The 14,794-nt window shown below is 36.6% G+C and overlaps 2 protein-coding genes across 3 annotated transcripts; one reads left to right on the top strand and one right to left on the bottom strand.

Moving 5' to 3' along the window:
- Positions 1–3,294: 3,294 nt before the first annotated feature.
- Positions 3,295–8,193, bottom strand: LOC111468985 (probable DEAD-box ATP-dependent RNA helicase 48). Of its 2 annotated transcripts, XR_002714810.1 has the most exons (11): positions 7,126–8,193; positions 6,939–7,045; positions 6,679–6,734; positions 6,374–6,598; positions 5,510–5,716; positions 5,337–5,423; positions 5,137–5,232; positions 4,813–5,028; positions 4,367–4,549; positions 3,794–4,163; positions 3,295–3,452 (listed from the first exon to the last, which is right to left on the bottom strand). XR_002714810.1 is itself a non-coding variant. In XM_023114169.1 (10 exons), the coding sequence occupies exons 1-10, from the start codon at positions 8,154–8,156 to the stop codon at positions 3,933–3,935; spliced, it is 2,439 nt and encodes an 812-aa protein (XP_022969937.1). In that variant the 5' UTR covers positions 8,157–8,193; the 3' UTR covers positions 3,498–3,932. The 2 variants fall into 2 exon arrangements, 1 of the variants encoding a protein (XP_022969937.1); XM_023114169.1 differs by lacking the exon at positions 3,295–3,452 and having other exon boundaries at positions 3,498–4,163.
- Positions 8,194–9,792: 1,599 nt separating this feature from the next.
- On the top strand, positions 9,793–14,488 carry LOC111469139 (tetraspanin-10-like). The gene is made up of 11 exons (XM_023114392.1): positions 9,793–10,108; positions 10,800–10,912; positions 10,988–11,042; positions 11,124–11,179; positions 12,170–12,217; positions 12,410–12,458; positions 12,536–12,619; positions 12,710–12,777; positions 13,284–13,409; positions 13,503–13,578; positions 14,153–14,488. Exons 1-11 carry the CDS (start codon positions 10,055–10,057, stop codon positions 14,216–14,218), a joined length of 795 nt encoding a protein of 264 aa, XP_022970160.1. The 5' UTR covers positions 9,793–10,054; the 3' UTR covers positions 14,219–14,488.
- The last annotated feature ends 306 nt before the right edge of the window (positions 14,489–14,794 follow it).

Genomic DNA, 14,794 nt, shown 5'->3' with positions numbered 1-14,794 from the left:
TATATATATATATATATATATATATATATATATATATATATATATATATATATATATATATATATATATATATATATATATATATTTCATTAGGTTGTTGAATTCCCAAATATTATTATTAATTTATATTAAAATTTATTTCCATGAACAAACATTTTAGAAATAAGCCTATATTTAACAACATGGGATGATTTTACAAATAATAATAATAATATATTTAAGGAAAATGATATAATGGGTTTATATGAAGATGAGTGTACGTAGCTTTATTTAGTGGTTTTATTACGACTAAATGGCAATCGCATTAAATGATATTTATTTGTAAATAATAAAGAAGCATTAAAAAAATAAATTAATTTTTTATTCAACGTTAATTATAATTAATATTCCTTAGAACATTCAGTTCAGACACAGCAGCCATGACGGAATTCTGGATCTTATTTTCTATAAATTTCTTCACAAAAATCAATTAAACGCTGTCGTTTATCTCTATTCACATACATATTTAGAAAAATGAAAAAAGAAAGCTATAAGAGACTGCAAAAAGTTTGAACCTTTCGAGATCCGACGCTGATCGGTTTAGTTATGAAGTGGGTTGGGACCGGCGGGGACTTTGCGGTGTGACACGGCGTAGTTTTGGGAAGCGGCTTGGTTTTCCACGGTGGCCGGCGGCTGTGTGAATGAAAATGAGGTGGTGGGTGGGTGGAGAGAATCATTTTCCGGTTGTTGTTCGGCGGTGGAGAGGCGGCGGGCGGTGGAGAGAGGGGCGGTGGTGGTGAGGAGAATTATGAAGAGGAAGAGAGAGAGAGAGGTAATAGGGTTTTGAGAAGCCATTATTTGTGTGTGTGTGAGAGAGAAGCCTTTGAGGAAGAAGTGAAGGAATCAAGAGATTTATTAAGGAAAGCCGACAGCTTGTGATGAAGTGTGGATCCAAAATCTCTTTCTTAATTGTTTGTGTCGTGGAATTTGACTAAATTGCCCTTTTGTTTTGTCGATTTACTTCGACTTATTGTTGTTTCTTGATCTGTCACAGTAGAGATTCGAGTTTTTAACCATGTAAGAATAAAATATTGTGTTTATATTGATATTGGTTGTTGTCGATCTAAATAATCTTTAGTAATGTTCAAATGCTCGTTGATTTGAGCTTTCAATGATCACAGAAGGTAAAAAATTTACTCGATCAACCCCTTTGAAATTGAACCCAAGACGGAACATGCCACGCCTCCAAATTTTTGTTCTTTTACTTATAATTTTTGTTCTGATCTTTAAAATTTAAAGTTTAAGGATATAATTGAAACTAAGTTAAAATTAACCCGGGATGTAAGGTAAAAGTGGAGGGTAACTTGGTCATTTCAAAAATTCCACTTGTAAAATTCACATTTTATTTTTATTCTTGCTGAAAATATGGTGGGCGTTGACAAATTCAATTGGATGTCTTATTTTCCCATTTTTGGTTGAAATATTTTCAGTTCAATAAAATTAATTTAAGTTTGGTTGGTAAAAAAGGTTGACACGTGTCATCCAATGTAGATACTTGGTACTTGGAAAGTGCCACCCATGTCCCACGTGCTCCTCCTCAAAACACCAAAATTAAAAATTTTCTTTTTTTTGGGAAAATAAAATAAAAGTTAAATAATTTGGTGTAATTGAAATTAAGCCACCTTTCCATGTGTTATTTGATAATAATTTACTTCTAATTTTTTTAATAAAAATTTATATATAGTTTAAAGGCAAATATATTAAATTTTAAATTTTTTTGAATAAATTAATTTAAACTCTCAATTAAATTTTTATTTTAAAATAATTAATACATAAATTTTCAAATACAAATAATAATAATACACGAGAATTATTAGTTTGAAATTAGTTTTCCTAAAAAAAATGATGTAAATTTTTTATAAATAACTTTTAATTACCACACGAACATAAAATATATTTCAGTAATATTTTAATAATTTCCAAGTCAACTTTTTTTTAATTTTCAATGTTCCATTTGAAACTGTGTCGTTTTCCAACCTTTGACTAAAAGATTTTCCTTTGATCTCGATTATGCTTCAAATTGGACTTTTACACCATTGAGATTTTGAATTTATTTAATTGTGACTCATATTTATCTTTATTAAAAATTACCTTTAAGCCCCTCATTTAAACAAATTAGTATTTCTAGTTTTATTTTATTCCTTCAATTAGGACGAGACTTAATAGCATTATAACTATTTGAGTCTCAACTATTCTCGTTTTTTACATTTCTTTCTAGCTGCTTGGTGTCGCAATCATACTTGTTCAAAGCGTTTTCTCTGTGGACATGTTTCGAACGTTCTAATCGTATTTGTCTAGGACATGTTGTTCATGGTCTATGCCCGTTTCAAACTCTTTTACTTGCTTTCATTTGTAGTTAGGTTTTCACTATTCATAACATGCTAAAATCATGTCTACATTCACCAGAGTTAAAATGCCCTAAAATTCATAACTAGTTGTCAATTCTTTCTACTTATGTTATATTCTATCAAAATTGTTGTTGTTGCTCGTTTGTTTTTAGCCTATAATATTGTCTTGTTTCACATTGTTTTCAAGGCATTAATAATTTCATGACAACCATTACCAGACAAGGGGGTTAACAGTCCTTATTGGGGTTTGAAATTGGGTCTTTGTCTTTATTATTATTATTAATTATAAACAATGGGATTTTATTCTCATGGCTTTCTTGTACATTTAAATAAAGTCCATTATATATTTTTCATTTTTATTCAAACATTTAATAAATTATCTTTTTTATTTTTGGAATTAAACACAATATAAAATAAAATAAATACAAAATTACAAGAAGAATCCTTCCTACCAAACCACACACGCAACATCTTTCGTAAGTAATTTGAAAAGATCATACCATATAGGGGTACTTTAGTAATTTACTATCTTCCATTTTCCCTTCTAATATTTTTCTCATTTCCAATTTCTTCCTTTCTTTAATTTTACCTTTTTAATTTCCCCAAATTGTTTTTAAAAATTAAGAATTTTTACCCTTTTTGTGTAAAAATCCTATTTGAAGGTATTAGCAAAATGATAATTGATTAAATACAATAGCATATAGGATAAGTTAAAATATATGGAGGTTGGAAATGTCGTATTTACCCTTTTGTCACAATCATATAACCGATCTTTTTATTATTTATTACTACTTCGGACAAAGGATATAGATTAGATAAGTTCCAATAATTGAGGCCCATAAAAATCCAAATGTGGTGGTCTTCACCAAGAAATTACAACGAAACATATTGATATTTGAATTGAAAATGAAGGCAAAAGGAGTTATTCAATGGGAAATCTAAAGAGTTCGTACACAATCCATTCACACGTCGAGATCAATCAAACAATCCATTCACACATCGAGATCAATCACATTGAGATAGTTAACTATCACGTGGCACGACAACTCAGCTTGATGTACATTCCTACGAAGAAGACAAATGTTCAAATCTCATACTCCGCGCATATGATGTACTAAAAAGTTCTTGAATCTACAGCTTGTTTAAAGCAGTCCATTTCTTGCACTTTTCATTAAGTAATACAGAAAGGTTTGGAGTACACAAGAAGAACAATATACACAAAGTAGCTATGGGATTCAATTATATTATATTGATTTACATTAGAGCTTCAACTTCAATTTTAGCAAGGAACACCTACTCATCAGTTTTCATCTACTTGTCTAAATTAAATGGCAAAAATGCTTATGAAGTATAAAGGCAAGGTAAAAAAAATGCTTGAAGCACGTCGATGATTAAGATAAACGAACCTGCACGCAAATGGGCAAGACGACTTAGACCTTGCACTTCTGTTTGAATGTGTACCTTGGGTGTCGAAAAATATTCTCATTCCTCTCCTGATTATGCGTGATAAACGAACACGAAATTGATGTTCATACCATGCAAAAACTACTTCCGAATTTTTATGCCGGGTATATCTTTCAAACCCATCTTTAGGGCTGTCTTCCTGAAAAGAGCAGGTGGCTTTTGAAGACCAATTGACTCGGAAAATTGTTTGCCAAGCTCAACCAGAGTAGTTTTATCCCTGCCAATTTCCCTGATTGAGTTGTAATAACCTAGCCATGCATGATATGCACCTTCTTTGATGGAGGTATCAACCTTTGCCATTGATTCCTCTACCTGCAAGAACAACCATTCATATCATATATCCGACATGAACGTGCACGAGTTTTTGTTCATGGTTCATGTTTATATTTCCTTATGAGACTCCAAAACTTGAATGTCATCTTCTTCTATTTTAAAGACTTGATGAATTTTCACTAACTGATGTAATCTACCAAAAGCTAAGATGAAAAAAGATATTGATTGCTTTAAACAAAAACCTTTAGCTTTAAGCCTGAATCCAACTGGGGCAGAGGGCATCTTTCAAGAGGCAGATCTTTTAACGCATCCAGGAAATATTCCTCCCATGGAGCAATCAACAAGATACCTTGACCTTCTTTGCCTTCACGTCCTGTTCGTCCAATACGATGTATATATTGCTCCCTGTCGAACGGTATACCCACCTGTATATTTCCATTATAATGAGAATTTGCTGGAAATAATTAAGAAAATAAGCTTAAATAAGGTAAATAATAGCTCTTTTCTGCAGTAATGATGGAATAGACCCTACTAGTGAACAATTAATACAGAGAAGAAATTAGTTCAAAATTTGGCCCAAACCATCATATGGCATATGGTTTTCAGGAATTTCAAAGTAAAAGCGACACTTCGTAATGTACAACTAATCCAAATATGACCAAGGTAACGTCAGGGTAATTCATCGTACCTGTATGACCAAGGTAACGTCAGGGTAATTCATCCCACGAGATGAAACATCAGATGTAACAAGAATGAGCCGTTTTGACTGTTTGAATTCATCTGAAATACGTGTTCGATAAAGTTGAGGCTTCCTGGCGTGCATCTCTCTGACGTTCATTTTCATTTCCCGGAAAAGCACGTAGAAGAGTGAAGTTACCATCCCTGTTGTACAGAAAACTATAACCTGAGTGAAAGTAAGGGGTCAGTCTAACCTCCTCTATAAGTAGATGAATACAAGCATGTCATAGAAATAGAAAGAAAGGAGGAGGCAAATATAAACTATTCGATCGACCTTGTATTCGGGAGTGCACGAGATATGTTCCTTCAAAAGGTGGCATACTACTTGAAAATGAGATTCATGTGGTGCTATAAGACACGACTGCCTGACCTGCATTCGGGAAAATTAAGCTCTTTTCTACCGTTCTTATAGCAGAAGAAAACGATTGATGTTTTTTAGTTTCTTAAAAAAAAAAAATGTTTGATCTTGTTTACCTGAGTAGGAGTTTCCACACAACCAAGGCCCACAGTATCAACAAAGACATGTTCCCTTTTCAAAACTAGCTGAGATATTCGCCGGACCTGTAAGTTCACCAAGATTCGTGGAGAGATTTAAAACAAAGATGACTTCTTCCCAAACTTGTATAAAGAAGAGAAAATGACCTTACCTCCCTTGGAATAGTTGCAGAGAACATCAGGGACTGCCTTCGGCGGGGCAAGCAGTCAACAATTTTCTCAATGTCCTTCCTAAATCCCAAGTCCAATAACAGGTCAGCTTCATCAAGAATAAGCATTGTCAATCCCATCAGTCGCACAGACAAGCCAGACCTATTCTCAACATGGTCGAGCAATCTACCAGGAGTAGCAACTATAATCTGTAAAGGAGCGTGAAATGAGAACAAATCATTGATTACAATTGAAAAACTGTTTGTTCAATTTGTCAAAGTCAGGAAAGAAAAAATGGAAAGAAAAAATGTAACAGCCCAAGCACACCCTAACAGATATTGCCCTCTTTGGGCGTCTCTTTGACTTTCCCTTCCGGGTTTTCCCTCAAGATTCTAAAATGCATCTGCTAGGGAGAGGTTTCCACACCCTTATAAAGAATACTTTGTTCTCCTCTCTAGTCGATGTGGGATCTCACAATCCATCCCCTTCAAAGCCTAACGTCCTTGCTCACACCACCTGGTGTCGACCCCTCTTCGGGATTCAGCCTCCTTGCTGGCACATTGCCCAGTGTCTAACTCTGATACCATTTGTAACAGCCCAAGCCTACCGCTCGCAGATATTGTCCTCTTGGGCTTTCTCTAGCTTTCTCTTCCGAGTTTCCACTCAAGGTTTTAAAACGCGTCTGCTAGGGAGAGGTTTCAACACCCTTATAAAGAATGTTTCGTTCTCCTCTCCAACCGATGTGGGATCTCACAAAAAAGGTCTTATTATTTTTCTTTTACTCTTTTTCCTAATGGACATTATCCAAGAAAAAGAAAAACTACAAAAATAAACATCACTAAACAGGCATAGCATAGGAGTAGAACCTGGCTGGGAACTGATTCTAGCCGTTTCTGATCATCTTTGAATCGAGTGCCTCCAACTAACGTTTGCACTCCTATACCATCATGGTACTTTAGCAGAGCATTTGCTGCTGCAGCAATTTGACTAGCAAGTTCCCTGGTGGGGCAGAGAATCAGAACAAAAATTGGAGGCACCCTTTGATTACTGCTGTTACATGCAGCCTTCAAAACTGCTTCAATGGCAGGAAGCTGTTTATGTTCAGTAACAAAGTTGAAACACAGATCCTAATATACTAAACATTAAGTTTTAAGAAGAAATAGAAATGTACCAGAAAAGCAACGCTCTTTCCACTGCCAGTTTTTGACTTAACCAAGGTGTCCTTCCCTGCAATAATCAAAAACACAACTTTTTTAAACAACGATTAGGAAGCTTTAGATCAACCCCGAGTTAACCAACAGTCATTGGAGGTGAACAATCATGAAACTTAGAAGACATGGGTTCAAAGCAAGCAGAAAAACGAGTTCCAAGCTTCCAGTTCCAATAAAATTAGTAATAAAAAGATATAGAGTAGCCTCTTGGATTTCATACCCTCAAGGCAAAGAGATAGAGTAGCCTCTTGTACACGAGTCATTCGGACATATCCAGCGGAAGAAAGTGCTTTGACTGTCAGCAGAGATATGCCACACTCTTCAAATCTGATGAAAAAAGATACAGAATCACTTGCGTGTATACAAACAAATTGATACCCAATAGTGTGGGAAGCCGCTATGAGTACCTTTTCTCAGTGAAAATTGTCTCCTTGTTCTTCTCACCTTCGTCTTCAGCTGCATTCTTCTTGCTGAGTTCATGTCTAAGCAGCTGAACTTGATCAGCAAAATCACTTTCTTCGTCATATGGTTTTAGAGGTACCCTCCTCTTTTTCAGATCGAACTTACCCAAGGAAGCACTACTCCCAGTTCTCAAATCTTTCCAACTTCTCAAGTTCTTATCCACGTTATCCATTTCCTCTTCCGAATCATCATCGCTCGAACTCCCTTTTCTCCAAAATTTCATCTTCCCCTGAGCTACAGCCTTCCTGTCATTGCCAACACTGTTCAGATTTCTTGATTTCACATTTTTATCAGAGCTACGTGCTAACTTATGCACAAAAGGTTTTACTGAATCGACACCTGAGTTAAACTCCGTGTCATCGTCACTCGATGAGCTCTCATTTCTGCGGAAGCTCCTTCGAGTTTGCACCGAATAGCTCCTACCCTTAAAATTATCGCCGTACAACTTTCCCAATCCCATATTCTGAGGCCCTTCTAATCCATCATGTTTCTCCGTTAACAACTTCTTGACATCAATAGGCGATCTAAGAAATCCACTCCGATCATTCGATGCAATCCGTCGTAATCCTCCGTGCAATTGCGGCCTCGGTATCGGAGTCTTCAATGGACCATCATCTTCATTCCACAAATCAATCGCTCCTTCTTTCATGAACCTATTAGCTAGGGCATGAATATGCTCCCTAGGGCTCATTGGGGAGTAACTGGTAGAAGGGTCCGAATTCTTCGAAATTTCGTAATCACCAGCAAGCTTGGAGCGTATTTCAGAACGAACTCGAGCCTGGTAGAGCTGCTTCTCCTGTTCGAGAAGCCTTTTCTCCTTCTCTTTAGCCCGTTTCTCATGCATTCGCTTCCATTGCCACTTGTTAATGCCTCCGGGGAAGGTCCGAGGACCACCGCCCATAGAACGCGAGAACATGAACTTACATAGAAGGCTCGAAAAGGCCCGATGACGCTCTAGAAGAACCGACGAGATCATTGTTCCGGCGAGAAACAATTTTTAGAGGAAAGGAGCTAAGGGGTTTAGGGTTTAACAAGAGGGAGGCCAGAGGTAGAAGAAGCGCAGAAATTTTAGCTGAGAAACATTTTTCGCTGTATTGTATTTTGGGCTGAATCAATTCAAGCCCAGCCCATTTCTAAGCCCATTGTCAGATTAGAGAAAGTAAAAAAGGAATATTATTTTATTTTATTAGGGGAGAAATTTAAATAATGAATGTGAAATAATGCTTTAATTAAATTTTTTTAAAATCTATTAAAGATTTATATATTATTTTTAAATTATTTCAAAATTTTACACGTATCTCTTAGTTGGTATAATATTGTTTACACTCTCAACATAAACTTCATGGCTTTACTGTAATCGACGTGACGTCTTGATTATGATTATTAAGAATATTTTTTCTTTAATAAAAAATAAATGGACATTCCATTTGAGTAGCTTTATTTAAGGTGAAAAAAAGTATATAATTATGCATTTTTTTATGGTCCATACGACAATCGAACAGCTCGATTGTTTGAACTTGTATAATTTTGTGTGTTTTATTGTTGGAATGCTATTTGAAATATGGATATTATACTTAGAGTGTCCATGATCCAGGTTGGGTTGGGTTGACGAATTTTTTTGACCCAACCCAACCCTTCATTTTCGGGTTTGGGTTGAGTCCATTGTCAATTTTTTTTAAGTTTTATTTATCCACAATTTATAATTATTAGTATACCAATAAAATATATTAAAAGTTTAGAAACAAATACAAATCAATTTATAATTATTTTAAAAAAAACAACAAGCGAACATAGTAACATATTAACATAGTTCAACATTGTCGAATTAAACACACATTTCTAGAGAATTGGTTAGAGTGACACACAATAGATTATAAAATTAAATAAAACCATGTTTAAAGATATACTAGGTAACAAAAATAGAAAAATATAAACTATTAGAAAAATAAAAATATATTTAAATATAATATAATAATATTGCAAATAATAAATATATTATAATTTAGAATATGTTTTAAAATTATTTATATATATTATTAATTTTATGATAAAGTTAGATTGGTTAAACTGTAACCTCATGATCGTAACAACAGGAAAAAATTCAATTCAATTCAATTTTTACCATTTTAAATACTAAAAATAAAATCAAAATTTGAAATGAAAGGTGTGATGTGACATCACATCATTATTCTTGATGGATTTAAAATTTTGATAAACAAAATTTGGTTTGAAATTATTTAAGAAACTATAATACATCTTTTTTTCATTTAATCTTAAAATCCAATTCAAAGTAATTTTATGGTTAACTCTTTATGGAACACAAAAGGATCGATCAAGAACCAGGGGAACATTTTTATGCAGACAACTGTAAAGATTCCAACTTTTTATGGCAAAGTGCTGACCAAGAAAGATGAAGAACAATACGAACGAAAGGGACAAAAAAAAGAGCAAATTTTGGGAAGGAAAAGATCGAACCCAGATGGGAAATAAAGCGATTAAGATTAGTTAGCTTCATAATTTGATTTAGCTCAAATTTAAATCCTTAATCACGGCTATCAGGTTTATGAGTGTCTTGTCGGATTGTGCTCTGTCTGTCTGTCTGTGAAACACCACCAGGGGGTCATTCATGGAGCCATGTGACACTTTTTTTTCCTTTGACGAAAATGCCCTTGCTCTTATTTCATTATCCCTACTCCACCCCACCGTCTCACTCTAGCCGCTTCTCTTTGCTTGCACTGCAAGTGCCACTTCCTCAGCTAAGCTCTGGAGAAACTCCATTCTTTCTCTTATTTATATTTTGCCCTTTTTGGCCCTGTTTTCTCTGTTTCTGGGTGTGGCGTTAGGGATAAGGAGGTTCAAGGGAAGAGGGGCAAAATGGGAATGGGAACTAGCATCTTTATCATCAGATGGATCAATTTTCTCACCATGGTATGCTCGATTTCTCTTGATTTTACCCCTTTATTGGTTTCTTTCTAAGATGACGTTTTATGTTCCATTGTTTTGTGGGCTTTTGTTCTGTTTGTTTTGGCTCCCATGTCTTTGGATTTAGTTTGAATGTCGTGTAAATGGGTTCTGTTTATGTTGTTTCCAGTGTGTTTGTTGAGGTTTTTTGTATATGTTCGCTGAGTTTCATCGTTTAGTTTTTCATTTAAGGTACTTATTGGGTTGTCTTTGACATTGCTTTGAATGGTTGTTTATGTTTGGTTTGATGTCGATTTGGATTTTTGCTCTTGATTTTTGAAAACTAAGCTTATAAACACCGAGATTCAAGAGAAAAGAAGACAAGACATCTTCCCAAGATCATGGATCAAAGATATCATAATGATGTTTTGAATTTACATGAATCAAGAAAGGGAAGAATTCACAGAAAACACAGATATAAGCCATACTCAATCAAGAATAACCTTCACACACGGTCCAAGTCCACCGCTAGCAGTTATGGTCCAAGCCCACATCTAGCCGTTATTGTAACTCTGAAAGACGCATTTTAAAACCTTTAAGGGAAGCCCGGGAGGGAAAGCTCAAAAAGACAATATCTGCTAGCGGTGGGCTTTGACTGTTATACTTGATGATGGCAAGATTGATGGCTATTGAATCACTGTGTATGTACATTTTACAGCTTCTGGCTGTTCTTGTCATAATATTTGGGATATGGATGGGCACCAACCACGACGGTTGTCGAAAATCTCTCACGCTTCCTGTCATGGGACTCGGTGGATTCATCTTCGTGGTGTAAGTTCTATATCTTTAAGGAGTTTAATCTGATTCCATCATCCAATCTTGTTGTTATCAATACTTTTGATTCAGGTCCATAGTTGGTTTCTTGGGTGCTCTTAAGAACAATTCGATATTGCTGTGGATCGTATCCTTTTAACGAACGTTTATCTGAACAGTTGATGTTAGTTTTCTTGAATTTCGTTCGACCTTGACCTTCTGCTCATAGTATCTGATCATGTTGTGCATTACGTTGGTGGCGATTTTCGTGTTTACCGTGCTGGCGTAAGTATATTTTTCTAATGTTCTTTTGTCACATGTTCCTAAAATTTATTGTCTTGAAACTATGTTGCTTCCTCACATCTCCTACTTAGATGTGTGCCTCAAGGTAGAATTTAGTACTTGTTCTTTAGTGTTCGGGTCTCACGGTCTTGCAAAACGAGATCTTCAAAGCACTTCCCGAGGCTTTTCGATGTGCTTATGCATCGTTATTGGTTATACGGTGCTACGAGAGGGTCAGTCAATCCTTAAATATTTACTCTGTCTGTGTCGGTTTTTGAGTTTATTGGCAAATTAGAAGATTCAGCAAGTACTTTTCTAACAAGCCCTCGGAAGTAACTTCCGTACCTTATGTGGTCGATCTGTAGCTCACATGAACACGTCTTGGATTTCAAGTCATGTGGGCAGAGGCTCAACAATCAAATCCTCTAATTAATATCAAAGGTCATGATATGAGAAGTGTAACAACCCAAGCCCACTGCTAGCAGATATTGTCTGCTTTGACCCGTTACATATCGCCATCAGCCTCACGGTTTTAAAACGCGTCTGTTAGGGAGAGTTTTCCACACCCTTATAAGGAATGTTTTGTTCTCCTCTTCAACCAATGTGAGATCTCACAATTCACCCCCTTGGGGGCCTAACGTCCTCGCTGGCACACCGTTCGATGCCTGCTCTGATACCATTTGTAACAGTCCAAGTCCACTACTTGCAGATATTGTCCGCTTTGACCCGTTACATATCATCGTCAGCCTCACAGTTTTAAAATGCGTCTGTTATGGAGATCTTTCCACACCCTTATAAGAAATGCTTCATTCTCCTCTCTAACCGACGTGGGATTTCACCAGAAGTACTTAACTTTCTTTGTTATCTTCACATGAGCCCCTTCGAGATATAAAAGGAAATATCAAAGTGGACATCCATAGTTGTGGCCATCTTTTAGCTAGTAACACATATCTAGCTTTGTTGTTGGTATGTAATGACTCGACTTTCTTTTAGGTTCATCGTTACAAATAATGGATCGGGACATTCCGTTGCTGGCTTGAGGTGAGGATATACTCAACTCATTCAAAAAAAGGTTCATTCTAAGTCATTTTGTCTCGAGGATACCGAAATCGAAAGAATGGAAATGGGAATGGCAATGATTCTCATGATTCTCGAAGTTCGGTACTCGTTGAGTCGATAAGCTACCATTTCTATGGACCGATGTTTTTACCCCCTTCTCTTACCCTTTATGAGGTATAAGGAGTATCAACTACAAGACTATAGTACATGGTTTCTAAAACAGGTGAGTTCATTTTGCCTAGAGAGACAGAAAGAGATTATTATTTATCTTAATCTTAGCTCTTAGCTCACCTGTTACAGCTTAATAATACTGATAACTGGATGCATTTGAGAAGCTGTCTCGTTAAATCCGAGGACTGCAACAATTTTTCGAAACGATACAAGGTTCTTGTTTCAAGCTCGGTCGATTTGAGTAAAAGAGTGATTTTTCTATCGTCTCTTCCTCATGATAGTCGTTTTGTTTGACAATTTCAGACTCTCAAGCAGTACAAGTTAGCAAAGCTTACGCCAATCGAAGCGGGTTGTTGCAGACCCCCATCAGAGTAGGTGTAACCTTCAAGTTCTTGGTTGTCACAGCCCAAGCTTACTCTTAGCAGATATTGTCCTCTTTGGGCTTTCCCTTTCGAGTTACTTTCTCAAGGCTTTTAGAACACGTCTGCTAGGGAGAAGTTTTCACACCCTTATAAATAATGCACTCGTTTCTCTCTCCAATCGATGAGATCCACCGCCTGGTCAACAAGGACGCTGGCCCCGAAGCGGGTGGATTGTGAGATCCCACATTGATCAGAGAGTGGAACGAGTGCATTTTTTGTAAGGGTGTGGAAACCTCTCCCTAGGAGACGTGTTTTAAAAACCTTGAGGAAAAGCTTGAAAGGGAAAGCCGAACGAGGACAGCTTCTGCTAGTGGTGGGCTTGGGCGGTTACAAAAAGAAACTAAATCCATTGTCTTTTTTTCGAAGTGATCGAACTTTGTTTCGACGATATTTGAGAAATGGTGAATTCGAGTTCTTGTCACTGATGCTATCTTTTTTCTGTCATGATATTGTAGATGTGGTTATCCTGCTGTAAATGCATCATACTATGACTTGAGCTTTCATCCTGTTGATTCAAACCATGACTGCAAACTGTACAAGAATTCGAAGGCAGTCAAGTGTTACGATTGCGACTCGTGCAAGTAAATATCTCGTAACCTTATTGTTCCGTTCGCTCCGCTTCCATTCTTGTGGAAAATTTCATCATTATTTGATTGTTTAATCTGATCATTCAGGGCCGGAGTTGCACAGTACATGAAAACCGAATGGCGATTGGTTGCGATCTTCAACGTCGTTCTATTTGTTGTCTTGGTAAGACTCTTTAAAATCCTGCTAACACTGTCGGGTCTTTTCAGTTTCTTCCCTTTATTTCTGTAACATCCAAGCCCACCGCTAGCAGATATGGTTCTTTTTAGGCTCTTTCAGGCTTCTCCTCAAAGTTTTTAAAACGCGTTTGCTAGAGAGAGGTTTTCACACCCTTATAAATAATGTTTCGCTCTCCTCCCTAGTCAATGTGGGGATCTCACAATTCACCCCCTTTTTGGGGCCTAGCATTCTTGCTGGCACTCGTTTTCTTCTCTAATCGATGTGAGACCCTCAATCTGCTTCCTTTGGGGCCCAACGTCCTTGCTGGTACACTACCTTGTGTCCATTCCCTTCATGGCTCAACCTCCTCGCTGGCTCATCGCTTAGTATCTGGTTCTGGTACCATTTGTAACGGTCAAAGTCAACTGCGAGCAGATATTGTGCTCTTTAGGTTTTCCTTTTCAGGCTTTCCCTTGAAGTTTTGCTAGGGATAGGTTTTCACACCCTTAAAAAAATGTTTTGTTATCCTCCCTAACCGACGTGGGATCTTACAATTTCTCACTCTTACTTGCATTTCCAGCTGATTATCTACTTAGTCGGATGCTGTGCTAGACGAAAAGCTGCCAGAAATCGATCTAAAGGTTAGCGGGACAGCGGTTGTGCTCGACAGACTGCTTAAACTTCGAAACATACCATAATCCTCTTGTGCCATGTGCCATGTAAGTGATACCCTTTGGAAGTAGAAATCTCTAGCATTCAGTGCTGCTGCCATCGCTGTGTATATATTATATGCAGCCAGCCAGCCAGCCATCTTTGTATGTAAAAAGTTTGTTCTTAAACCAGTACAGTGACTAATATTCATTCTCATATCGAACAGTATTTCGACTATGAATCATTATTTTGCACAGAACGCTCCGAAAACGTCACCAATCATCGTTTAGCGGCTGTATAATCCATCTCTTGATCGAACAATATATGATAAATCATATCGACATGCTACCCGACACAAGAAAATGTTGTTCTTTATATCAAAACTCATTTCCTAAAGATTATTGGTAACCAACCTGGATCATTCAGCCATATTAGCATGGCATACATAGGACACTCTTGTCTCTTCTTTCTCCGAGCTCGGGTTATGGAAGACACCTCTCCGAACTCATGGAAGACACCTCTCCGAACTCATTTTCTTCTCGCTAATGATCGACATTATTTCCTCTCCCAA

The sequence above is a fragment of the Cucurbita maxima genome, unplaced genomic scaffold, assembly GCF_002738345.1.
Source record: "Cucurbita maxima cultivar Rimu unplaced genomic scaffold, Cmax_1.0 Cma_Scf00038, whole genome shotgun sequence".
NCBI lineage: Eukaryota > Viridiplantae > Streptophyta > Magnoliopsida > Cucurbitales > Cucurbitaceae > Cucurbita > Cucurbita maxima.
This window is presented reverse-complemented; position numbering and strand designations above follow the sequence as displayed.

Bases quoted from the DNA above. Each gene is read 5' to 3' on its own strand.
- LOC111468985 (XM_023114169.1), bottom strand. From the start codon at position 8,156: ATGATCTCGTCGGTTCTTCTAGAGCGTCATCGGGCCTTTTCGAGCCTT. The intron at 5,717-6,373 runs GTTCTACTCCTA...GCTCCTTTACAG, and splicing joins TAGAATCAGTTCCCAGCCAG to ATTATAGTTGCTACTCCTGG. The intron at 5,233-5,336 runs GTAAACAAGATC...TCCCGAATGCAG, and splicing joins GTGTGGAAACTCCTACTCAG to GTCAGGCAGTCGTGTCTTAT.
- LOC111469139 (XM_023114392.1), top strand. From the start codon at position 10,055: ATGGGAATGGGAACTAGCATCTTTATCATCAGATGGATCAATTTTCTC. The intron at 11,180-12,169 runs GTAAGTATATTT...ACTTTCTTTTAG, and splicing joins TTCGTGTTTACCGTGCTGGC to GTTCATCGTTACAAATAATG. The intron at 12,620-12,709 runs GTTCTTGTTTCA...TGACAATTTCAG, and splicing joins ATTTTTCGAAACGATACAAG to ACTCTCAAGCAGTACAAGTT.